At 42.4% G+C, this 25,940-nt stretch overlaps 4 protein-coding genes across 8 annotated transcripts; 2 read left to right on the forward strand and 2 right to left on the reverse strand.

Annotated features, from left to right (window-relative positions):
• Positions 1–10,839: 10,839 nt before the first annotated feature.
• LOC129592134 (uncharacterized) lies at positions 10,840–15,732 on the forward strand. Of its 5 annotated transcripts, none has more exons than XM_055488099.1 (9): positions 10,840–11,158; positions 11,469–11,594; positions 11,903–12,100; positions 12,356–12,446; positions 12,521–12,575; positions 12,815–12,925; positions 13,115–13,195; positions 13,758–14,343; positions 15,014–15,732. In XM_055488099.1, exons 3-9 carry the CDS (start codon positions 12,085–12,087, stop codon positions 15,262–15,264), a joined length of 1,191 nt encoding a protein of 396 aa, XP_055344074.1. In that variant the 5' UTR covers positions 10,840–11,158; positions 11,469–11,594; positions 11,903–12,084; the 3' UTR covers positions 15,265–15,732. The 5 variants fall into 5 exon arrangements, with proteins under 5 accessions (XP_055344074.1, XP_055344077.1, XP_055344078.1 ...); XM_055488102.1 differs by having other exon boundaries at positions 10,840–11,014; XM_055488100.1 differs by lacking the exon at positions 10,840–11,158 and adding an exon at positions 11,170–11,327.
• Positions 15,733–16,736: 1,004 nt separating this feature from the next.
• LOC129592136 (transmembrane protein 186-like) lies at positions 16,737–18,995 on the reverse strand. Its single transcript, XM_055488105.1, has 2 exons — positions 18,170–18,995; positions 16,737–17,355 (listed from the first exon to the last, which is right to left on the reverse strand). Exons 1-2 carry the CDS (start codon positions 18,635–18,637, stop codon positions 16,993–16,995), a joined length of 831 nt encoding a protein of 276 aa, XP_055344080.1. The 5' UTR covers positions 18,638–18,995; the 3' UTR covers positions 16,737–16,992.
• A 147-nt stretch (positions 18,996–19,142) lies between these two features.
• Positions 19,143–23,134, forward strand: LOC129592135 (probable dimethyladenosine transferase). The gene is made up of 9 exons (XM_055488104.1): positions 19,143–19,344; positions 19,447–19,520; positions 19,670–19,818; positions 20,174–20,267; positions 20,783–21,049; positions 21,559–21,623; positions 21,766–21,829; positions 22,688–22,794; positions 22,861–23,134. The coding sequence occupies exons 1-9, from the start codon at positions 19,281–19,283 to the stop codon at positions 22,901–22,903; spliced, it is 927 nt and encodes a 308-aa protein (XP_055344079.1). The 5' UTR covers positions 19,143–19,280; the 3' UTR covers positions 22,904–23,134.
• A 588-nt stretch (positions 23,135–23,722) lies between these two features.
• Positions 23,723–25,888, reverse strand: LOC129592184 (uncharacterized). Its single transcript, XM_055488155.1, has 3 exons — positions 25,455–25,888; positions 24,951–25,094; positions 23,723–24,254 (listed from the first exon to the last, which is right to left on the reverse strand). The coding sequence occupies exons 1-3, from the start codon at positions 25,516–25,518 to the stop codon at positions 24,001–24,003; spliced, it is 462 nt and encodes a 153-aa protein (XP_055344130.1). The 5' UTR covers positions 25,519–25,888; the 3' UTR covers positions 23,723–24,000.
• Between the last annotated feature and the right edge of the window lie 52 nt (positions 25,889–25,940).

The raw sequence follows: 25,940 nt of genomic DNA on the forward strand, positions 1-25,940 counted from the left end.
TCTGAAAAATCCTGCTACCCTGTTTATGAGGAAGAAACGAGCGGAGTACCAAATTGTTTCCTTCTTCATCAGGTAGAGTCAGAATATCTTTGTTCTTTAGAGTAAAAAAAACAGAAATGATCTTTTTTTCAAGTATTAGGTAACGCACGTTTTGTGATTTTCGAGCACCTTCCACCCCTTGTAACACTGCATAACAAAATTTTTACCCCGCCAGCTGGATATATACGCAACGGAAAGTCCGACCACTACCCTCAGAAATTCAATTAAAATCTAATAATTTTTTTCGTTTTTTATGGGGTGTTGGCCCAGCATAACGAACACCCATGACCATAGTTGTATTGAACTGAAAAATAGTTGTATTGAACGTTTTGCTTTTACGTTATTTCTGCAAACTACACCCCGTTCACGCTAAGTCCGACTTGCTGTGTTTAAATTTTGTTTCTAAGTATGTGCGCTTTTAATCCTGAATCTTTTTCTTGTTTCTGGTAGAACGTTTTTTTGCGCATCTCATGAGTTTAAAGATTTTGTTTTTCTACAACGCTGCTCTCAGAAAAACGACGGTCGAAGCAAAAGCATCAATCGAACTGAGCGTGACATTTATGCTATACATTATGATTCACCCAGAAATTCTGGAACTACTTCAGGCGCTTGAAACAGAAGTCAGTTTGGCCAATGCAAAGGGTGTTTCAAGACAAAATCGTGATAGGCAAGAGCTGGGCAACCCCGCGAAACGCATTGGCGAATGAAATCTGTGATCGCTCCGAACTAAGCCTTACTCGAAAAACATAATGGCGGCCACTGGGATTGCTTTTCTGGGAAATGTCGTGCACTTGTATGACAGCCCAGTGACATATCTCTGCGAATCTCCATATGTGCCATTGCAAGCCTGAAGATGAGCGCCGGTGTAGTCAAGCTGAACACAGACGGAGCGAAAGAGCACAGAGAGAGTAGTGCTGTCTGTTCAGCGCCGGCAATCTTAATGAGTGAGCAAACGAAGTGCCCCGATTATGCAACAGCGATTTGTGCACATATGAACAAACTGCGCGCAGCGTTGAGCATCAACACAGTGGCACTGGGCAAAGCCCAGCCGCGGCTGAACGTGTTTTAAGGAGGAGCTGTGCTCTGCCGCCAGTGGGCAGCCGTCTGACGCTGCGCAGTTTGTCCATATGTGCACTAGCGGCTGTTGTAAAATCGGTGCACTTAATTTGCTTACTTATTTAGGTTGCCGGCCATCATTTCAGCCTCCTCGTTAAGCACACACGCTGCTACGTAGTAGTATTATTGGGTATGCCTTCATAATAATAGTATGCCTGCATAGTAGACACTGGTATGAAGGTTGAAGCCCAGAGCTTTGGGGATCGCATTTTGTTGGACATGGTCAACGGTAACTTCTTAAAGTTGTACGGTGACCTTCCGAAGAATGTCGCTCAGGATTTTGACCACGCCCAAAGTCACACCGCTCCCCTGATCCGGGAGCGGCTTCCAGTCACCGGTGCGAAGTGCATCACGAAAGGCCACTGTATGGCTAATGAAGCGGATTTATTGCCGTTGGCTTAAAGCCTTAAAACTCTTGAGATTACCATTATGGGAATTTTAAAAGAATTTTAAGGCTAAGACAACCACAGCACCAGGACTGCAGCGCATTGTTAAAGAGGTCTGTTCTGGTTTCGATGCTTGTGTAATTCGAAATACGCTTGCATCCAGTAGAGATGGCAACGGCTGGCTTAATGGCTTATCGGCTGGCTGCGGCTGGCTAAAATAGTGAGCCGGCTCGAAAGTATCGGCTCACCTACCTGAGCCGGCTCTAACGGCTCGGCTATGAACGCGAGCCGGCTAAGCCGGCCTGGAGCCGGCTTAGCCGATAGTTTTTTAGCGCGGGAAAACTCAAGCACATTTTCACTGAAAAGAACTTTGATCAAAAACAGTTTTTGCTTAAAAGAGAACAGAAAAAAGTTCTTTTCAAAAAGAAAAAAGTTTTTATTGGGAAAAAAAGGTCTCCGAAACAAAAATTCAGCACTTTTTTATAAGATCATCGATTTTTCAAGTCTCTAAATCGGCTTTGAACGGGCCAAAAGAGCTAAAATTGAACTTTCCAACACATTTTCGCGCACAATGCGCAAGCCGTTAGCCGACATCGGCTTACGGCTGGCTCGCGGCTGGCTGAGACTCCGAGCCGGCTCAATCGGCTCGGCTAGCATCGGCTACGGCTTCAATTTTGGGTCGAGCCGGCTCAGCCGAAGCCGGCTTAGCCGCGGCTCAAACGGCTTCGGCTGAGCCGTTGCCATCTCTAGCATCCAGGATACCATGAGTGCAAAAGGTATTAGATAGAATGGGTGATCAAGTAAAAATCAATTAACGTGAAATTTATGGTCGAGTGACTGTTTAGAACGACACCGATATCGATGACATCAAAACTTATGGCCGGATGATATACGACAGCGTGATTGGCGATTTTAGCTTCCTATGCGCAAATACGGGGGCACATTCCCCGGATTAACCGGTCCAGGAGACATATCGCTCTGCAACCCGGACGCAACGGAAGTACTTCTCATTCGGAACAACATGGGCGGTGGGATGGACTGGGTACAGGCTCTCTACGGGTTCAACCACTTTGTGCTTTTACTTATTCTTGCTTTGGAACGCTTTGTGCGAGTCTGAACAGCGACCTTTCGCCACACTTCCTTTTCCAGTTATCCATGTTGTATGAAAGGAAAGTTGATGAAATAACTGTTCCAGTAGTTCAGTAGCAGTTAGCTAGATCCAACTAGTGCGGCCAACCGTTGTGTTCATTCATGGCCGAAGTAATTGCGGCATATCCTTGGATGAGACCGTATTTACAAGAGCTGAAGCAAATGGCTTGCGGAAGCGCTTGAAAAGAAAAAGCTTGCGTTACGCTACTAAGACCAGAAAAAAGCTAATCAACGAACTGGCTAAGAAAGAAGTCGACGTAAACGTAACGGCCTAGCAAGCGGTTATCATACGGTCAATGTTGTCTGATTAGTCGAACAGACCCATTGTTGGATGGTAGGTTTAAAACGATCTGACGTCATCAGTTAAATTAATGATTTGGCGTAATATCAGATAAATTGTGAAAATAAATAAAAAAGACAGTTTATAAAAATCAATAACGGGGTGCTCTTATTTAATTAATGGTGAAAAATTTGGTTATAAAAAAGAGGGCGCAAAAAGGGGTGGCTATAAAAAACAGTAGTGAAAAGAAGTAATTATGGTGATTTCCAAAAATGGAACTCACCAGTCACTCCTTGAAAATCATGGCCTCCCGGTAATACCGTAATTATTAATGACGAAGTTTCTGACATTTTTTTTCTTTTTTTCCAAACAGGCTTTTTCGAAGGAGGCCGTTATTTTCAAGCACTTGTGTACATGTTAATGTTTTCTCTTTCAAATTCTCATTACGAAATCTTATTACCAACAATTATATTGATTCTCATTACCCGTACCATATATATTATTTCACAAATCCCCTTCCCAGGTTATTAGTACCGTTGTCGTAATATGCCATTTGATGAACTTTTGTTAGATTTGTTTAATTTGCTATTAAATTTGGGATTTGCGTGTCGTTATCGCTTCCGTTTCCGATAGAGCTATAATCAGAGAGAGCGAAAAGCATAACGTACTTGCCTTATTGTTAGATTGGTAATGACAGGTGAGCATCGGGAGCACGATATATGGAAGTACAATAGACTGCAAAATTGACCGCCTTATTGATACGGCACTTACTTATTTAATTTAATGTAATTTTAAATTTATTTGAGTCAGTGCCCGTGCTCCTGGTTTATCCTTTTAAGGTCTTCTATGTTCAGTGATGTTGAAAAATGTGGTGTCTGTGCGTCGGTCACCGCCCCCAAATAAACATATGTGCGGTGGTATTTGTTGCCTTATTTACATATGCACGCTGACTGTAAATAATTACTCAAGCCTACTTATATGCACATTTCGAAAACATTGAAATCTGTGTTAAAAGTTTTCTTTCTTGATTATGTGACATTCGGAGACACAGTCGATGTGGTGTGTGAAGACATCGATACGGTTCGAGCGATGTCAGCAGAATTGGGACTGCAACTTAACGTCAAGAAATGCGAGTATTACATTTTCGGAGGAAGTCCAGAACAGCGCGCACAAATTGAAGCACGTTTCATCCAGCGCTGCCCTGGTATGAAGCGCCTCACTGAAAAGGACGTGGTTTTGCTCGGTGCGGTAATCACAAGTGAATTGGTCGACCCATTGTTGGAAGAGAAGATCGGCATGGTGAACATAATTATTTCTCGTCTGTCTCCCTTACCGTCCCATCCAGCACTTTTATTGCTGAAAAATTGTCTCTCCGTCTCCAAACTGTTGTACTTTTTAAGAACGAGCGAAACGTTCCATTTTCCGGAGATCCTTAATGAATTCGACTCTTCTGTACGCAGAACCCTTGAGGAAATTACCAACGTGACCATTACTGATGAAATCTGGGAACAGGTAACCTTACCTGTACAGGAAGCGGCTTAGGCATCTGACGTACCGAACGACTAGCACCTTCGACATTCCTTGCCTCGGTCAACTCGGTACGCTTGCTTGTGCCAAATATGACTAACCTGTACAGCGAAGCATATGTGACACGCGCGGAACAAGCATGGAAGTCAATGGGGCCCGCGGAACTTCCTACCAAAAATTTGCGTGCTTCACAGCGCGCATGGGACATACCTGTCGTTCTCATTCAGAAAGAGACTGTGTTACGCCGAACCAAGTCCGTTAACCAAAAGCCCGGCTGCTAGCCGTGTCTCAGCCCGAATCCGGACTGTGGCTTAATACTGTACCAGCGGCAAGTCTCGGCACTTTGCTGTCAAATACCGAAGTAAGAATATCCGTTGCGCAACGCATCGGCGTCCCAGTATGTATCGAACATCAGTGCAAATGCGGCAGCACCGTTGACGTGTGGGGATATCACGGGTTGGGATGCAAGCGTCTTAAAGCGAAGATTACCCGGCACAACTAAGTTAGAGATGTTATCCATCGTGCGTGTGGTACGGCCAGCATCTCTTCAGTTCTGGCACCTCCGGGCCTCTACCGCGACATTCTGAAACGACCGGGCGGCATGAAATCAGTTACTTTCAGTCATGGAAAACTCTGGGTTTGGGATGTCGCCTGCCCGGACACCATTGCCACCTCCTATATCGCCAAGACGTCCGAGGAGGCCGGCGCGGCCGCCTCCATGGCAGAAACAAAGAAAAACCAGAAGCCCGAATATTTACGGGATAGGTCAATTTCTTTGCTTTGGTTTTTGAAACAATGGGTGTGTGGAGCAAGGAATCGAAAAGTACAATGTCTACACTCGGTAAGAGGCTTTTTGAGCGGACCATGGAGAAGCGGTTCACTCAGTTCCCGAAGCAGAGAATCAGTAATGCTTTAATGCGAGGTAATGCCGCTTGCGTTCAGAAAACCTTTTGCATCGGGAGGAGGCTGGATGAAGTGTATTATGTGCTGAAATAATGTACTGCTTGGTTTAGCGTTTAACCAATGTTCAATTGTGTAACTCAATAAAAACCGTCTATGCAGGGAGCCAAATGTATTAATAGTGTCTGTGCGTCGGTCACCACCACGAAAGGCAAAAATATGCATGGTGATGTTTGCAGCCCGGATGCGCACATATGGACGTCAACCGTATGCAGCATTGCCCGTGGTTATCTCTCCGGTATCATCAAAATATTACTTATTGCATTTTTTAGGTAAAAATGGCAAAAGAGCGCTACGAAAGCGTTTGCGGGCGTTTTGCCAGTCACAAGCAATGGGTTTCGTTTTCAGTAATGGAATCAATAATCGATAATGTCAGGAACAATGTACTGGTGTCTGCTAAGATTTTTGGATCAATATCCTAACTGGGTGTTGCAAACACCGTGCAGTACCAGAATACGGCTATCTGACACTTCTGTCATGACTCCCACTTTGGCCTCCTGACATTTGTGCAACCTAATAAAAATCAAGAAACCGAAAATACTAAAAAGATCGGCACTCATGCATTTTTATTTCCCCAAAGGCATTTTTGTTGTGCATCAAGATAGCAAACACAGCAAACCCATGCACAAAAAAAAACCAAAACTAATTTACTCGGCAATGCCCGGGGTAACAAGGAATTTGTTGTCGAAGTCGGAATTTATACCATAGAATAACAATAATATATTGAATTAAAACTAATGTTTTCAAAATTTTGCTGCAGTAGTTTACAATTTGAAGGCTATGTGCAAATTGCCCCACTTGGGTATGACAGCAGCGCTTTTCCACGGTCCAGGTAGTTGCCTGTGCGACATGGAACAAATTACTTCGTACACAACTTTGCAACAGTTCGATTTACTCGAATTTGTTTGCATTTGATAGGCCCTGGTTATAGTTAGCTTGTGCGCATTAATTAATCGGCCACCGGCTCACTACAAATTTAAAAATCAACATTTGCAACTTCCGATCGGTATGGAACAGTGTCGGAATGGGCTGCGCCAGTTTATTTATGCACGAAACTGTATACCGTCAGCCATATTGGTGACTGGCTGTTCGACCACACCGTCTTTTTATTATTAGTATCTATATCACTCAAGGAAAATATTTTAATACAACCAGGAAAACGATTTTGTACTGTTGGTTAAATTATAAAATCAACCCAGTTGTCCTCAGTTTCTTTGTTATTGGATCAGCTAATTGCCAGAGCGGCTATTGATAAGTGAGTATATGAGTTTGCATCATATGAGTTTGCGGCTCGGATCACTTCGCCCGATCAGGCAGCATGTGACTCCTATCAGGCAATGCCCAAGTGTCGCAATTTGCACCAGCTGTTTTCAAAAGTTAATTATTTTTTAAATCAGAGCTGTAAAAGTTTTTGAATTACTGGAGGGTCGAGATGTTATTATGAAGTTGGTACTAATTTAGTTTCAGTCTTCTGGCATAATCGGTGATTTATTTACACTTCGTAGGACTTTTCTTCAATTTTGCAGTGTTTTCTAAGCAGTGTGGCTGTTCTAGTGCGTTTCAACAAACAACAAAAATACTGTGTGCAAAGAACAATTTTTTGCTCTATCGAACGCATGCATAGTTGCAATAATATCAACTGCTATGGTTTTGAAAAAATTTTGTGAATTTTATTGGTGTTTTTTACACATAGCGACCGCTGCCAGGTTAATATTCCGGTCATTAAAGAGTTCGTTCCAGAAAATTGTCTAACAAGAATCGTAATCGGCCAGCACTCCTAGTTGCAATGTCGTGAAAATGGCAATCCCCCGGCTAGGTTGGTGTCACCAGACTTTTGACTTGATGGACCTATCCTGGAATTCTGCTTTTTTGTTTTGGCCTATTAAAACCGTCACTAGCGTTACCAAATCCAATACTTTACACCGTATTTAAGAAAAAATTCTACAATTGACTGTGCATATGTGCAAATTGTGGCGGTGACCTCCCATAGTTCCGCTTGAACCGGCATAAATTATTCCATAAGAGATAAGGAAAGTGAGATTTTTTGTTGTTTCAAAACATGTATTCGAAACATTCTCTTATCTGCAAAAATTTACGTAAATGCGTACCGGGGCCAGAGGCCGAGATTTCACGTGTCACTGTACTAAAAATTCCACCAACCTGGAAGAAAGCAATAAATAATCGAGGTGGATTGCTTACAGAAAAAGGGGTGCTAATCGCTCTGTACATAGCCCTGCTACGCTTCGGACATGCAGTGCCAGCAAAAAGCGAGTGCACTTTCCTAGTTTGAATAATTGTAATTTTAAATTTAATTTGAGTCAGTGCACGTGCCCTCGTTTATCCTTGCGGCACTGCAGTAAGTACAATGTAGGACTAAATGGTCGCATAGCCCCGTACCCAGCATTCTGTACGCAAGCGGTGCAGTGCACTTGTACGAAACGGATATTTTGAACTCAGTCGTACAGATACAGTGCACTGCGCTGCATGCGTGCTGAATGTGGAGATGTTGGGTATGCGGCCATTTCGTCCTAAGCTGTATTTACCGGTTTGTACGATGAAAGCCGGTATACTACAAGTTTGATGACCGAGTAATATTGTTACTTTTAGGTACCCATAATCAATTTGCCAGCAGTCAATAATTTTAGTCAACAACGCGGCCTCCATAAATTACGCCGTTCGTTACAAAGGGGAGGTGAGTTTTAAAAATTTGTGACGATTATGACGTCACAATTGTATATCTATGGAGGGGTTCTAATTTTGCTACGGAACGCTCAGGGAGGGATCTCGTTTTGTTAACACAGGTGACACAAGGGGAGGCGGGTTTTCACAACGCTCATATTCTGCGTTAAGTATTTTTGGATGCCGCCTAATGAAATAATTATACCAAAGCAAATTCTTCCGTTCCGACAAAACATGATTCCGTTACGAATAATTTAGTGTATATTGTTCCGTTTAAAATTTAATGTTCCGATTCCTATTCCGGAAAATTAATTCCTAATAATAGTGTTCCGTTCCAACGGCAGCTTTTCGATTTCATAGTATTCCCTTCCGACCAATCATCGCCGTCACCAATTCAAATGTGTAAGCCGCGTCACTGCCGATTGCAGACTGATACGGCCCTTTCAAGCCGTATGCGCAATGGAGTAATTTGTGTAAGCCCTCGCCCTTTATCCCACCAGATACAGGCTACGCACTACGGACTTAACTAGTGCTAACAAGTACCACTTTGGTACAGTGCGCATTGTCAAGATATTGGGTTTGTTCGCTTCGCGAATGCATCGAAATGGGGTAGGAACAAAACATTAGATTAGAAATTGGGAATTGGTACTGGGAATTGGTCCTTCTTTGTGTTTACCGATTGCCCGTCTGTATTTAGCACATGTGTTTCACATGTTGTAAGCAAAGTTTATTTACATGCATGTACAGTACCAAGTCGTTCTATTCGCCAGCCCACCCTCTTTTGCAATTACAAAAGCAGTCGAATTCCGAGGTTGGAGCATATGTAAGCTGTCCTGCTTTTTTGCGCATTAGAACCTTTATGGCTGTAAAGGGTTGAAACTGAAGTACTATATCAGGATTGACCCAATAAAGTTAGCAACTTTTCAATTGCAGTAAACAGTTTGAGTGTATGTACAATGCGTACATGAAAATTTTGCTACGAACCATTAGGAATACAATGGCCTTCCTTTTTGTAATGTTACCATTTTGACCCTGTAACATCTTTTTTGTGTAGGCGCTCAAAATTTGTTCAACCGTCCTCTAATCCTGACTACGGTTATATCTATAAATGTATGAAGTATTTTCTTGTGGCGCACAACCGCAAACAAAACAGCGAAGCAGCGGCGGTTTGTAACCGAAAGTAAGGGTATCATAACTGTAAAGAATGTACAGCAAAATGTTTGAGGGTGGAATTTACGGCAGTTGTTTTTCCATTCCCATTCCCACAGTGAAATACCATTCCCAGAAATACTCGTAAAGCGCATTACCATTACCAATCCCAGTCCCATTACCAATTCCCAATACCGATTCTCAAGTCCCACTCCCAGATTTTATTCCTACCCATCTAAATGTACTTCAAATACATTTCTTTCATACGAGTATTCCAGTGATAGCGTACTAGGTGTTTAATACAAACGTTTCGTAAAATGTTCGCCATAACTTTGCCACTTTGACTTTGCTCCTACTTGACTACAACGCCTCAGATTGTCTGCAACTCTGCTATTGCTTTGGCTCAGGCCGTGTTATTCAGTTTTCATTGGTTTAGTTTGCCCCTAGAGTTATAAACATCACATTCGGTAACATTATAAAAGAAAATAAACAGCATTAAGGCCGTAAACGTGGAACGGTCGAAGTTACAGACAGCGCATTTCCCCGTTGTGTTTCAATGCTAAGACGCTGCATCAACAATCTGTAAGAGCGTCGTTCTCCACTAGCATCTATTACCCGCATGCCCAGTTCCCGTAAAAAGTTCAAACATGCTGGGCCCATCAGCAGCAGTACAAAGGCGGGAGGAGCAGCCAGAAAAACGGAAGAAGAAAGCGCAGGAAGTATGATTATTTAGGCTATGATTGCGATCTCGTTCCGTTAGCTTTTGAGACTTTTGGTGTCACTACATTAGACAAAGCCAATGCGTCCACGCATGTCACATCCCAAGCCAATCGTTTGCCGTTTTTCCATGGCAACTGTGACATACCATCCAGCCGCCAATTATCTTCGTCGTGGACCCCACGCGGCTCCAGTACAGCCGCAACATTAGTAGCAACCCGGCTTCTCCGAATCACTTCATTTATTGACGAATGACGGGGAAAACGTCCGGGACTCTTTTTACAGGAAAGTCCGTGGTGGCCGTATTCATCCACAGGCAGGCGGCAGTCGGTACAGAGATGAGGATTGCAGATTGGCGCGCCTTGTTTACCCCGTAGCGCGATGGCAAAGTTGCTGTAAATTGCCGCACTTTAGCCACGCCCGAGCCTTTAGTCCCGCCCCATCGCGTTAGACCAATTACTCCATTGGTCTTGGACAACTGGTCAATTTTGCAGGCCATTCCGCCATTACGAAGAGTCTGACATCTTTCTCTGTTGGCTGGTGTACGGCCAGTGCAGCGCACCATGGTGCATAAGTTATGATTCATAGAGACAAGAACGGGTATGTTGAAAAACGGAGCTGTGCAGCGCGGTATCTTGAATACGTACGGTATAGTTCTTTTGACCATTCGGAGCGAAAATAAGCTCCGGATCGTGATAACACACGTTACCAGTCGTTTCTACTGCGCATAACGCACAAAAAACCTACATAGGCGTTGGAAGAAACCCGAATGTCTGAATCTCAGCATTGTACTTTTTATGAGTTACGTCAGTGAACTGGGCGTGCGCGAAACACACTCTATGTATGCATCTATTCCCCTTACAATTTAACAAGGGCATCCCTCCGCAGCATTATGTACCAACCAACCAGTAACGTCGGAATTAACAAACTGAACGCCCCACTACGAAATACAGACATAAAAGCACTTCAGTGACTTCACCGATCAGTTTCCGCTTCCGAAGCTACATTTTTGGTAGGCGCGGAGGTTGCGGACTTGCCGTCACTTGCGGCCGATTTCTGTGGTACCTTTAATTGATTTGTACGTTTTTCGATACGGAATACAGTCAGATTTTCTCCCTTTTTGAGTACGTAGGCATTATGCTTTTGGACGTATAGGGTAGGTGATGTGCCGTAATTTTTTTATATTCCGTCAACCAGAATAAAACACATGATTAATAAGAAAATTTATAATTCACTCAGTTATTATCATAGTTCTCTGATTAATAATTTGATTGTGTTATATTTGTGTATCATAATGAATGCTGAATGGCACCAGCTTCCTGTGAGTAAGTGATTGTCGGTTAAATAAAATTAATTAGTTAATTATTGATTTATGCTGAACGGCTAAGCTATATTTCCATAAATTCGTGCGTTTTTTTTCGTGCTGCCATTGGATAATGTCTTTCACTTCCCGGTAATTTTCTTAGATTATTGCGTATTTATGGACCCGGATGTAGCCAATTTTTCTGCCAGTTTCCTGATGCATTTGCACTGTTTCGCACAATTTATTTTTCGATACGGGTGCTTGCCATGTTTGTCCAGTAATATTTAAGGTAAAGAGCTTCGAAGCATCGTGCAATTCCTGGATGCCCAAGGTCGTCGTGATTAGCCCATAAAAGAGTTTTTTCTCTTCTTCGCATTATAGCCTTAGCCATTGTACTTTGGTAAAGTTTTCTTCCTCTTCGCATGGCCATTACAGGATGCGCGCGTTATGTGCTCTGTAAAATTTTTCAGTCGAAAATCTGATCCATTGTGGTTGCGTTGGCTTTATTAAATTCGTTACTCAATTAATTTTAAATGTAGACGGAGTATTAATTTTATCAGTTTTACAAGCATTGATAATTTTATTTGGTTTTTGCAGATTGTTGAAGTCCAAGAAGACGAGCAAATTCTTCACTACGACATCGTTTCCTTGTACCCATTCGTCAACAAGAAAGCTAAATACATAAGTGCCAACTTATACTGAGCCACAATTCAGTGGGGTTCGTCATCGTGCATTTTTATACGAATTCCTTTGAAAATTAATTGTGGAAGCTTAGCAAAATGGAATCTGCAGGAGGTATGTAATTTTTAAATGATAAATTAAACCGCGGAAATATACACGAAATTGACACCAGAATAAAAAATCGCAGCTGTAAGAATTTATTTTCGGTGGACGGTAACTATACGTCTATACCTGTTTAGATACGACAGCCATTACATAAGCTGATTTTATACCCAAATGGACGCGGGTCTTTGATCTTGTTTATCTCGCCGCCGCGTTCGTTTAAGGCCTCCTTATCCTGGCGATCCGATAATCGCTGTTTTGTTGCAGGTAACAGCGCGGCGCTCTCTGATCCGCTGATGGAACCGTGCCAACCAGACAGCGAAATCCTGCTGGCTCTTGTTTACCAGCACGCCTTAACGTAGGTTTCCATTTTTGCAGCTGATCTGTGCTATTTTTCCCTGGCTTTTAATCGCTTGACTGATTATATTCTAGAAATTTGGCGGGACAGGGTAAATTCAGTCCGGAGATGATGGAGAAACTGCAGACGGTACGCCAGAGGTTTTTGACTTTCTTGTGCGTGGTAATTAGTGCGCATGTCGCTGGCGCTCAGCTGACGAGGCACGCGCGTAATGACGGCTATACGGAGAACGGCAGAAGTGCGCATGTGAAATTGTACCAGCAGATAGAGTATCCCCGTACTTTGTTATGCAGTCGCGTACTGTACTGTACTGCCAAATGCCAATGCACGCAGCGTTGTGAATTGCAGAGAGCTGTTTCCATTTCCAGGTGCAGACGCGTAAAAACTTGATGCTGGCAGTGGATCCGCACGATATTAACATCGCCGATGTCAAAGGATTTGTTCTGAATGAGTTTAAAATGACGAACCACTTGGTCGAGGTTCGTGCAGTGAGGAAAACTTTTTTCGAAAGATTGTGCTTTTTCTGAAGATCAGAGATCATTTCGCTGAGTTATTTCGATTAAAGATGGTTTCGCAAAGTGTGCTGTGCAAGTAGTTTCCTTCGTGTGGCATTTCTGTTCGGATTTCGCCATTTTTTTATCCCATGGAGCCATTGGAATGCTTTGCAGATGGTGGTGATTTTGGGGAAAAACGTCGTTCCGGACTCTGACTTCATATCCGAGCTGATCGCTCGTGGCGATTTAGAAAAGGTACGGATTTCCTGGCTGCACATTGATAACAAATCATCCTTCTTTGCAGTTTTTGTTAAAATCTTTCAAAATCGGTACGATAAGCGGGGTTTTCCCAAATTTTTGTTTTTTGAAATTATATTTCTACCCGAAAATATTACCGCGAGTTACCGTGGGTAGTTTTCTCAGCAAATAGGAAACACCGTAGAGGCACATTCGCACAGCAAGTCGAGCAGGAACCCATTTATCCCAAAAGTTTGCTCCTTTTCGGATTTGCCTTCTTTATGCGCTTCGTTCACGACTCTGACTTGCAAAGAATAATGGAAAATTTAATTTAATAAAAACTGGATCATAAATTGATTTAACACGATTGTTTATCAAATTAATATTAGGGCTTGGTAGTAATTCTGTTGCTGTTTTAATTTTCTATGCGTTATGGATAAAATATGATAAATAAAAATAAATATGGAAAATGAAAATTGATGTTTTTAATAAAAACTGAATTTTTCCGTACCTGTATCTTTATTTTCTGGTATCATTGTCAGTATTTTTTTGCATTATGTTTTAATTCCGTTGGTTGCAGGTAGGCACCACGTACAACCTCGAGTACATCTTTCTGCCAGCCCAAGTGGCCTCGCCCACCGTCGTCGACCAGCAGAACTTTCTCGACGGCCTGCTCAAGCAATCAGATCCCGAGGGCGGCCACCCGCTGCACCCCATCAGTCCGGCGCCGTCCTCGGCCAATTCCACCCTGTCGGCCAGTCCCAGCACGTCCCGCCGGGACCGCACCCCGGACCCGGAGATGCTCCTGCCGCTCGCCCGCACCGTCACCGTGGATCTGCAGAGTCCGGAGCGCAGTGGCAGTGCGGCCAGCACCTCGGACGGGAGTCTGGTGGGCAGTGAGGCGGCGGCCCCGCGGGCGGCCTCACGTAAACGACAGCGTGCAGTGAAAAGTGCCGCCAGTGCGGAGACTCCGCTGGTCTCCATTATCAAGCCACCGGCGGGGGTGCCGGCGGAACCACCGGAGCCCAAGCGGATGCAGGTGTGGATGCCCAATAATAATGTGGCGGCCGCGGCGCGCAGTGTCTCCGGAGGCAGTGTCACGGAGCTTCGCGGGACGGTGGCTCCGGCGCAGGTGTTCGATAGCGGATTCGGACCGGTGGTTAACGGTAAGAACGACATCTCCAGATGAATTTTGGATTGTTTTGGGCTTACTTGTGGGCGCTTCCTTACTGATTTATTTGATGAATAGGTGTTCCGGGAATTTTTAAATATTTTTTCGCATTATTATTTATTGCTCGGGTTTCTTGACTTTTGAGGCTGCTTTTTATTGTTTTTCTCTTTGGGATTGTGTGTAATGAATTTTTGTTTACATTCCGATGTAACACGATGTTTTAACTTTTTTATATTTTTTGGTTTCATTTTTGGTGGCGAATTTGTAAACGCCTCGTTGCTCAAACTTATTAGTCAAAAGTTTTTATTTATAAGAATTTATGCTTGATTATTTTAATGCGGGCATTGCTTGTTGAAGTTATCTTTTCTTCTTCCTTTTTTGGTTTAAATTTTGGTGGCTGATTTCAGAAACACCTCATTTCTTACTCCTTAAGCTACAAATGTATAAGAAGAATTTATGGCAGTTATTTGTTCATCAGAATGACTGAATTCATTTTTCTGTTTCGAGTACAGTATTAGTGGCTGCCGAGTGCAGTGGTTAGTTTTTGCATTGCTTTTAGTGTATAATTTGTATTTATCTCTTTATGGCAGTGCTATTTTTCAAATCTTTTTTCATTTGAAGTCTGAGGTTGTTTCTCTAATTTTCCCCCCTTTTTCTCCAATTAGCTTCCATTATGAACATCCCGGTGCCCACCGGTCTGCCGGCCTTGAAGCCGAAACGCGTCAGTCCGCGGCGTGTACAGTCCGTCCCGGCGCAGCAGATGGCCACGGCCCCGGATCCCGGTCGGCGTTGGACCATCACATCGCGCCAGCTGGCCCTCATGTCGCAGCTGGTGCAGGGCCACCGCAAAGTCACCATCACCTTCGAGGACGAGCACGGCAACTCGCAGACCGTGTGCGTGGAGAATCGTGCCTGAATCACTCATCACTGTTTGCTCAGTTTTTCGGACTCATCGGATCTTTCTCTCGCCTGTGATCCCGGCATGATCACGTCCTTGGAATATGGTTTTTTTTCGCGATTATCATGGATTGGCATGCGGTGTTTCTCGCGATTATGGAATGGGCTTTTCATTTAGTTTTATAGTTGAAATTGTTTTTATACGGCGATCGTTGGACAGGACTTTGAAATAGTGTATCGCTCATATTATCTGATCTCTACCGGAATGATAGATGCATTTTATACTAATTATAAGTTTTATCCTTTTCCTAAAGCGTTTCGGAAGATGCTGCTTGGGGAATGGATTTTGCAGCAGAAACTGGGAGTTTTAGCGCTTTAAGTTGTTGTTTCCGTATTTTTGGAGGACGCTTTTTTTATTTATCGCATATGCGACCGATTACACTTTTCAGGAATGGTGGTGATATATTGCATAAGCAACAATAAAAGTTAGGAATAATTGTGGTGATATTTTCGTGCTGTTTAGTATCACACAAGTGACACAACCTTACGATTACCAAAATACTTAAAATATTGACTGTGTTGTAATTCTTTAGAGTCAACCAGTAATTATTACCTTACTTACTGTGTGTCAATAATTATTACCTTATTTACTGTGCGTATTAATTAATGCTTATTATTGTCCATATTTTGGCGGAAATTTAAATGCCTCGTATTAATTAAATCTTTTGACTTGACAAGCAGCTGATTTAATTTCTGTATCACAAATACAATGCCAATGGGAATTAAACTTTTAATAATAAGTGTCACATACGAGCACACACTGAGTACTAAATCAAAATTCATAATACAAACTATCCTTCACAAAACACAATGTACACAATACATACATTATTTTTAAATGCAAGAGTTTTACTCGTTTTTTCCAAGCAATTTCTGATTGTGAGAATTTAAAGAGCGAATTGAGCCATATCCCGATAAATTTCCCAAAACGAGTCACAAGTTTTGCCCGTGCACATATCTGTAGTACTCTGTAGTAATTCTCGATCGATCAATATCAATTATGATATTTCATTACATACAAATTTTACACATGAATGCATTAAGATACAATTTTGTAATACTGGAATTATTTGTTAGTAAGAGAATTGTTTTAATATGGAAATTATCAGCACCTTGCTAGCAGTGTTTCGATGACGTACCGCAAAAGAAAAAAATATCACAGAATAAAAAATATCAAAAAAAAAATTAAATTACATCATTTACTGTACCAGTATAAAATACAACAAGGAATGCACATCTGCACACAACAGGTGAATATAGCCCACCTAATTGAGAACCCTCGCATTCCGATTCGCAGTGCCGAGAACCGGAAGTAGTGCACATAAAATATAGCTACTTGTACTGTAAGTAAAATGAAAGCCTCTCACTGGTCAGTGCAATAAACTATTCCCGCATTCTGATGTTTTAATGTCTTGTTCAGGTTGTGCTCTCTGGTTTCTGGAATACCGAATGTTCACTGCAAATTTTCAATACATATTTACGTGGAAAAAACAAAAAGTTATTAGATTGAACCAATTCCATCAGCTTTATTTTCGCTGCAATTTTTCCGTTTTACCAGCGATAGTTTATACCCATCAGCGTTACGGTCCATTATCCGCGCTGCCGGATGCCAGGACAACAATCCGAATTACAGGATTGAAAGAATAAAACTCCCACAGAATTTACAAAAACAATTTCTCACCATATCTCACGATTTTTGTGACCGCTGTATTTTTGGCTTTATTCTACTGGCCGGCTCTTTGATTTCCACTTCAACTGGTGGTTGCGCCGGTATCGTCGGTTTTTCTGCGTTGCGCTGCATCTTATCCAGCGCTGCCGCGGCCTCCGTGAAGTAGGTCATGGTGTCTGCGCCGAACACCCTGTTAAAAGCCTCCCCATCCAGGATCCCCCCGAAGCGCGTACACAGCGTGTAGTAGTCCTTCGGATCCGATAATCGGGGCACGTGCGTGTAGAAGCGTCCCGGGGCCAGATGGCCCAACGGGGTGATGTCTGAGATGGGAAAGACGACGTTGTTCCGCTGTCCCCAGAACGTCAGATGGGAGATGAGCACCTACAACATCACACATTTATAAAATCAGAAAATTCACATGCAACTATTAATTCCAGAAGTTGCACAGATGACAGAAACCGGCTATTCGCCTATTCCCATTTGACACTGAACCCACAAAATATTTCATATTGTAAAATTAATATTAATGAAAGGGAAAATTAAAAAGTGCTGTACTCGAGTTTACATACAATTCATGCAGTAAAAACAGCGGCAAGCAAATCTCGTTATAAAATTTAAAATAACGGGAAAACCCACAAAGACAAAGCATTCATAAAATCAGAATGACAATTCACATGGTAATTTTAGAAGCTTCACAGATGGCCGAGCAAGCTACTACAATTTGCAAAATAGTTGAATTTCTGAATATTTAAGGGAAATTATAAAAAAATTCGGAAGGGAGAATTTAGGAAGTACTCCCGTTTATAAACAAGTACAATTTATTATTCGGGTAGTAATTGTAATTTGTAGCATTATAGGGAGATCAGAGCATACTTAATCAATTAAAATAGCTGCCAAATTGTTCATAAAATCAGCAAAAACATTCACATGTTAATTTCAAGAAGCGAGCTGACCGAACCAGCTAAAAAATCAACGTAAAACATATCCATTGTGAAAATGCAGAATAAATACAAAAATTCGCAACTATAGGATTTAAAAATAATTCGGAAACTCAAAGCTGAAACAAAAAATAACAATATTTTCAGAATAGTCTCATGTCAGACGATAATATCTGTTCGATTCAACAGTGCGAGTACGTAGGCAAAAAGGACAACCCATTCACCACCCGCCCACCGGGCGGTCGGCCATTACGCACCTTATCCTTAGCCTCATTGATGTACATGCGCCCGATCCAGCGCTGGAACGCGATGGTCGTGATGAGCAGGAACGCGAAGGCCATCACATTGCCCATCATCATGATCGGCACCGCGATTGGCGAGAGCTCAAGCCCCGCGATGGCGGCGGCGATAACGCCGCCGGTGAGGAGCGTGGCGCCGACGGTCTGGTAGAGTTTCATGCGCTGCAGGGCGCGGACGTGCACGATGAAGGGGAAGTGGTAGAAGGGCGTGAAGAGGCCGTACTTCTTGGTGTTTAGGGGCGCCCGGATATCCATCTTGGAATGGCCCGCGTACTGGCCGCCGGCCACCAGACGCCAGTCGCGGCCCTTCGCGCCGAACGGCGATCCCCCACGGGGTTCATGCGGCGGGGTGAAGATGCAGCGGCGAAAAAACAGGCGGCTGGGAAGGCGCGATGGCAGGGAGAGGAAAATGAGAGAGGGGCGCATGGCCCACTGTCTTACCACGGCAGGGAGTCGATACCCTCAAAACTGCTGCATAAAAGCTGAAAGGATCACGAAACGGAAAATTGTCGTAAATTCGCAGCCCGACCGAAACGATTGAAATGAACAGATGCTGTTCGACAGACAAGCCAGATTTATCAAGCAATTTCGTGATTCTATAGAAGTAAATTCAAATAATCAAAACTGTCCAAAATATAATAATTACGAATCTGCGTCCCATGGAACTCTGAAAAAGAAACAAGAGAAACTCTACGGATATCAGCTGAACTGATAGGAATTAGAAGAATAAAACTATAAAAGTCAAAAAGTCAAACAAACTGTAAGCAAAAAACTGAAAACTGAAAAGTGCTTCATATGTTGCGCTTCTGATTTTCACAACAAACGCAAAGCCGTGCTCCAAGGTAAAGCAGGCACACTGCCAACACGGGCGGCAGCTGCGTATGCATCGGCGCATATACATATTTCGACATCGTCTGCTCAGCCAGTCAACTTTCCGATTTTTGTCAGGTTTTGACGTTTTGTGGAACAGTTTCAAGGATTCAGCCATTCCCTATAGTTTCTTAACTTGGATAACAAATAATATCTGTGATCGATTGTCCAGTCTGGTATCATACAAGCGACAGCAGTTATGCCCAAGATCAAGAGCGAGAAGCGGAATGATGCGCGTAAATCGGGTTCTCTGCAGGGCCAAGGTGGGTTCTCTATCTTTATGATAAAGACATGAAGACTTTGTCATCCGTTCCATTTGATTGGAGTTGGATGTGCTGTATTCGAAGAGGATGGTCTACTTTCAGGTATTCATTTCAATCGCGATTTCGGTCAGCATATCTTGAAGAATCCCTTAATCTTGAACGCCATCGTAGACAAGGTAAGAACCTATGGTCTTTGTGCAGCAGCGCTGTTACGAAGTTTTACCAAAGTCCCAGATCAGTGTATGTGCGGGATGTTGTATGCTACCGAGCGTTTCGTTTACCAATTGGCAGCAACTTAAACATGTACGGCATTTTGCGTTGTTAGGCCAACATTCGGCCGTCGGATGTTGTTCTGGAAGTGGGTCCGGGAACGGGCAACTTGACAGTGCGTCTGCTGGAGAAAGCCAATAAAGTGATCGCCTGTGAAATTGATACGCGATTGGTGGCCGAACTGCAGAAGCGCGTGCAGGGAAGGTGGGCTCTATCGGTTTTACAGCTGATGCGTTTCTGTAGCTGTAGTTTGGTTGTTGTTATTAAATTTTGGAACCGTATTTACACTAATTACTTGAAGAGTTTCAACAGGTGTGTTACCGTATGTATCTTACTTAATGCGAACATTTGCGTAATATCGTTAATAAAATAATTAGTATCATAATATCTTGTACCTAGTACCGTGCAGACTGCAGTCATACATTTTGATATCGACAAGGTGCAGTTATTGTGTTTGTTTGGAATTTCGATTCTGCTGTATTTTAAGATTGTACAAGTTTTCGCCCTGATAAATTTGTCCTGAATCCGATCGTTAAAAATATTCTTTTTCGGCTTGTAGTCCATTAGCCTCCAAACTACAAATCATACAAGGCGATGTGCTGAAATTGGATCTGCCTTATTTCGACGTGTGCGTTGCCAATTTGCCCTATTCGGTATGTACCTTATATTGGGTGGTGGGCACTGGTCGGAAAAAAGTACGCCATTGCGCTCACCGGAAATAGCTTCCGGAACTAGGCAATCATTTTAGAAAACGGTTTTTATGATAGCTGTTGTATGATACCTAACGTGTACTGCAGGATGATTTACCCGACATTTTCCGCTGGCATAAACTGCATCCCGTTTTTTTGAGACCGTTCACGTAACTTTTAATCAAAATAAAAATTTCTTGAAGACAGTATTCATGATTTCCTTACGTATGATTTCGACATGGCTAACATGGAAGTAGTGTCAACAACTTTTGAAAGCAGTTGGTTGTTTAAGTATTTGAATTCATTGTGAAAACGTGAAAAATTAGAAGTTATGGTAAATTCTGAAAAATGTAAGACATACGGACACGTAAATAGGACGTAAATACATGTGATCACTTTAAGTTCTGACACATACACACATGGTAAAAACGACATTGTCAATGAAATTTGTAATTATGAACGCGTCCTGCAACTTGTAGATATCTTCCCCCTTTGTATTCAAACTCCTCCTGCATCGTCCGCTGTTCCGCTCCGCCGTGCTCATGTTCCAGCAGGAGTTCGCCCAGCGCCTGGTGGCACAGGCCGGCGATAAGCTGTACTGCCGGTTATCCATCAACACCCACCTCCTGTCCCGCGTCGACCATCTGATGAAGATCGGCAAGAACAACTTCCGGCCTCCGCCCAAAGTGGAGAGCAGTGTCGTCCGCATTGAACCGAAAAATCCCCCGCCCGACATCAATTACAAGGTGCATTTCATGAAAAATATTGATAATTTTCGCTAGTTAATTTGCTCATTTTGTACAGTACTGACCAAATGCTGCATAATTTCCCTCTGTGTTTTTATCTAACGAAAAGATTATCCGCACTTTAATTGAGGGAAAATTAATTATTTTATGAAGTAGTAATTAGGATAATTAATTTCGTGAGTATATACGGTAGTTGAATCGTAGGACAATTGATAACCTTGAAAAGTATCGGATAATCTAATGTATCATATGACACGCAATGTAGATCGGTTGTTGCTTTTCATTTTTCACTCAATGAGTACTTACAATTAATAATAGATGATCATTTTTTGGTGTTTTGTCGTTTTGCAATCGGTAATTAATTCGGTATCGAGGAAAGTTGACGTTTGCTTGTTTGTGTTGCGAATTTTCACATTCCTATCTAACTGATGCTCTATATTATCGGGAAATTGCAATTTGCAGTGTATGTTCACCCATCAGTAGCGTTATGATTTTCATTTATTTGTCAGGAATGGGATGGGCTGGTACGCATTGCCTTTGTTCGGAAAAACAAGACTTTGGCCGCGGAATTCAAGTAAGCACAGTCGTGTTATTTGTTGGTCATGTCAAATTCGGTGCCGCATTATGACCAGCACGTTTTCTGTTACTAATTTTGTGAGATTTGTGCAGCACTAGGCATACTTGGGAAGCTGACACGATTCATTTGGTTGTTTTAGGGCCAAAACGGCGCTGGAAGTTATGGACAGGAATTACCGGATACATTGCTCGCAGCATAATTTGGTAAGACGACTGCTAACTGTAAGCACTAAACGGGATCGTTAAATCGACGGAAAGTATACAGCATCAGGCGTTAAGATTTCCGTTCTTCTCCGTTGCGGGAATATGTGGTTCTAACACATATTATGCTTGTCCGCTCTCTATGTGATGCGCGCAGTCTCTGCGCGAATCACCTGCACAGCCAACAAGTTCAGAGAACATATTGAGATACGGCGCGCTGCTCCTCCAGTGCTGCTCGCAATTCCGCGGTAGACGCTGTAATGAATGCACTTAATGTTGTGACCGTCGATCCCGGGACGGTGTAGCAGTGCAAAACCGAACCATCACTAGTTGTACTCATAATCGCTCAGTTCGGCCTTGCCGAAACGTAAATTAAAATGGATATTATATTCCCGTAACACACGCGTACGCGCAACGGAACAGCTTCGCCTGGGACTGAACACTTGATGAGGCTCGTCGTCGGTGTGATCAACGGAAATCGATAGTTATATTGAAATAGCGGACCAGAGTGAAGGCTTTGTGTAAAAAATACACAGAATGCAGGTTCAGGTTTTATTCATAACCTTCGAAGTCAAGCTTTCCAAACTGCCTGGCACAAATTTTGTGAGACAACAACGAAAATACTCCTTATGTTGTATGCGCAGCAAATAAACCAGAAAAAAACGCAAACCACACCAGCACATCATGACGGGATTATGCTATCGCAGCGCGTACGTAAACGCTTGTCTGACCATCTCAGATGATGTCAGAACACCCGTTTTAAATGACTTATTTAAAATGTCGGTAGGATTATTGTGGTTGTATATGCTGTATTTTTGTCAAGTAATGTGGCGGACATGAAAAATTTACATGATTTTTTAGCCGCTTCCTCCCGATTTTGACATCCGCGGTAAAGTGGATGAGATTCTGCAGAAGAGCGGTTTCGCGCAGAAGCGATCACGGAATATGGACGTGGATGATTTCCTCCAGTGAGACACGATTTTTGCAAGCTGTACTTCTCTTTTCTTATCTGGTATTGAATGGCTTCGTTGCAGGTTGCTGCAGGAAATGAATGCCGGTGGACTGCACTTCTCATGAGACTGCGATATACATGCGACCAGCGTCCAGAGACATTATTTGATTATTGTTAGTGTACTGATGGAAGCGTATAATATCAAAAATATAAAGAAATTATCGGGCGATTTGTGTTTTGCGGTGTGCCGATTAGAATAACCGACGATCTGTTCATTCGTACTGTACGGTTGTACTGCAGTCTGTAAAACTCGTGTGTGATGCGTCGTTGGCAATCGGCACTGCCTTCTTCCGAAGAAAACCATGCATAAATAAAAACTTGAATTAAGATTTATCTTCACAATTTAGTTTTAAAGGAGCTGCAATCGGCGCTGGGTTTTTCGAGAACTTTTCGAACTGATTTGTGCTAAATCAGTGTTTTTACGGGTGGTACACCCACCGTTATTCCTGGCTTTTGCGGGATTAGCGTGCGGTCTTTGAGCGAGAAGGTCATAGGAGAGAGAAATCTCCCGGAAAAGGCACGCCTACTGGGAGTTTGCTTTTAGGCCTTAATAAAATTCTATAGGACTATTCTATAGGCCTTAATAAAATTCTAATTTTATGCAATTTAATTTTTCCCAGGCATATCGTATTATTATATAGTATAAATATACGATTATAAGAGGTAGATTTGTACTTCTGTGCATGTTCTATGTACAGTGTGCAACCGTGTTGAGAAGTTTTAATGTTTTTGTATTATTCGGTTTACATGTAGTACCTCGCTTCGCTTTTGTGCTAGAATTGTGTGAAATGTGAAGTGATACAGTATAGTATTATACTGAAAAGTGCAAGGAAAACGTTCAGGAGATTTCTGCGATATTCAACAACGCGTAACAAATGAACATGTTCGGTATTGGTAAATTTATTATGTATGTACAGAGTACAGGTAAATCCCAGATAAAGTCTGTGGGTACCAAATCCTGCATGAAGTTATTGTAAACAAAATTACATTAACTTTTTGTAATAAAGACCAGGAATTTCCAAAATATACAAAAATATTTATATAAATCTCATACACGAGTACAGTATATATAGATATAACTGCAATATTGGTTTGGCGTATAGTTCAGTTTGGTGGCTTGTACAGCAACTCGCTGCTAGTGCCGCTAAAAAAACGTTTCCTTTTATCGCAGAAATAGAAAAACCATGGGAAAGACAAGGAAGACGTGAGCCGCGTGGCGGTGTGTGACAACGGCCGTGTTGCAGAGGTTGGTCGAGCAGACGCAGACGGTGCCGGTGAAGGTGGACACAGTGGTGCCGGACGCCGGATCGGGACTGTGGTCGACGGCATCCACCACCGTGTGGCATTTGTCGGCTTCGGCGGCATCCGTGTGGTTACGCAGCTGCGCCAGAGTGGCACATCCGCGCTCCATGATGCCTGTAAATACGCACGTATTACGGAAAAACTGTACTCAGTGGTCTTTATTATTTTATGAAATACCTTAGTTAAGATTTCGTGCTCTGCCGTAGTTGGTACATAAACTCAATCACTTAAGTTTATTCATCGATATTGACATTTTAGAAATTATACAAGTCACAATTCATAAAGACAAAATTACATATATCTCGCATTATATCTATATAATAGTAATAGTACTGTGTATCACATCCGCCGTATATGTTGCATATACAAATATAGATATTTTGTACTGCGCCTTTTCCTGTATTGCACTGACATGTGACCATCCTCCAGATCAGTTCTCGAAAAGGGATGAACGTAACGATGTTCGTACTACTTTGTAATTCAAATAATAAGCAAATTGCCGGTTTTCATACGAGAAACAACTGAAACAGTTCGTACTGAAACAACAATGTACGACTACCATATTTACAGTTAATATAATAATTGTTATACTGGTTCAGATTCTTAAGCAACCGGGTTTGCCTAATTGCGGCTATGAAATAAATAACTTTACGGACAAATGCTTGTCTCTGTGAACTGAAAAGGGAAAAATGACGAATGTTATTTATGCTGGTTCGAGTTTTGCTTTTCTATCGGTTTCTGTTAACTATCATACCGCCGTGCAGTTTTGTAGGGTTATTTCATTCCCTTATAATTTACAAGTTACAGTACCTGGAATGGTGGTCCCGTCATCCGTTTCACTGCCTTCCAACTTGACGCACACGTCCTGATAGATCTCACAAAACTGCTCACTGATGTTGCCGCACTGCCCGGTACCCGGCATCGGCGTGCAAAAGAAGCACTTCAAGGCATTCGCTACAAACGTATGAATATTATACACCGCCGCATTAGCTTATTTGCAGAATCATTTCTAATATAAGAAATCGACTTCGGACAAATTTTATAGCAGCTTTGGAAAGCGCTCATTAGTTTTATTTCTAATAAAACAATTAGTTACGGATATAAGTTTTCTACATATTGTATGATCGTACACAGAGATTTTAGTAAAATACACTGTGTACAATTTTTTATCGTCAATTGTTCCAAGAGTACAGAAGTTACATAATAAGTATAACATACAATATGCACATGTGTACGTATAGAAGGACTGATATTACGGTTAGTAGCGACGCTTGGGGAAAATTAATTAGAACGAAAAAACAAAACGTTTCTTACAGTTTGAAACTGCAGCGATAATTATAGTTGCAATGACATAAAGGAATATCCTCGGTAGTTTCATGATGCAGATATGCAAATGCTGCAAAATGTCAGTTAATTCAATGCTCAATGGAAAAAACCATAATATTTAAAAAATTTATGACTGAAAATGATGGAATTCGGTCGAACACTGCTATGAAGTTGTACATATAGATATTTAGCATCCCGTTGTTGTGGAAAATAGCGGAAATAAAGGAAATGAAATGATCGTAGCGGCGCCGATGCACCATTGGCGTTGGTGGTGACTTGTAAGTGATTCCGGTTTACTCCGACCCCGGTGACTGATAAGGAAGGAGTCAACATCGTTGTTTTCTCACGGAATTAGTGCTGACCAGCTGCAGCTCTTGTTGTTATGTATAAACGGCAGCCGTGTCTGTGCCGGCCGGATGACGCGCCTCCGTGATTTTGTTTTCATTTGGCCTAGATGAATCAACGACGCTTTTA

This window comes from Paramacrobiotus metropolitanus, unplaced genomic scaffold (genome assembly GCF_019649055.1).
Source record: "Paramacrobiotus metropolitanus isolate TYO unplaced genomic scaffold, Prichtersi_v1.0 Parri_scaffold0000050, whole genome shotgun sequence".
Taxonomy (NCBI): Eukaryota; Metazoa; Tardigrada; class Eutardigrada; order Parachela; family Macrobiotidae; genus Paramacrobiotus; species Paramacrobiotus metropolitanus.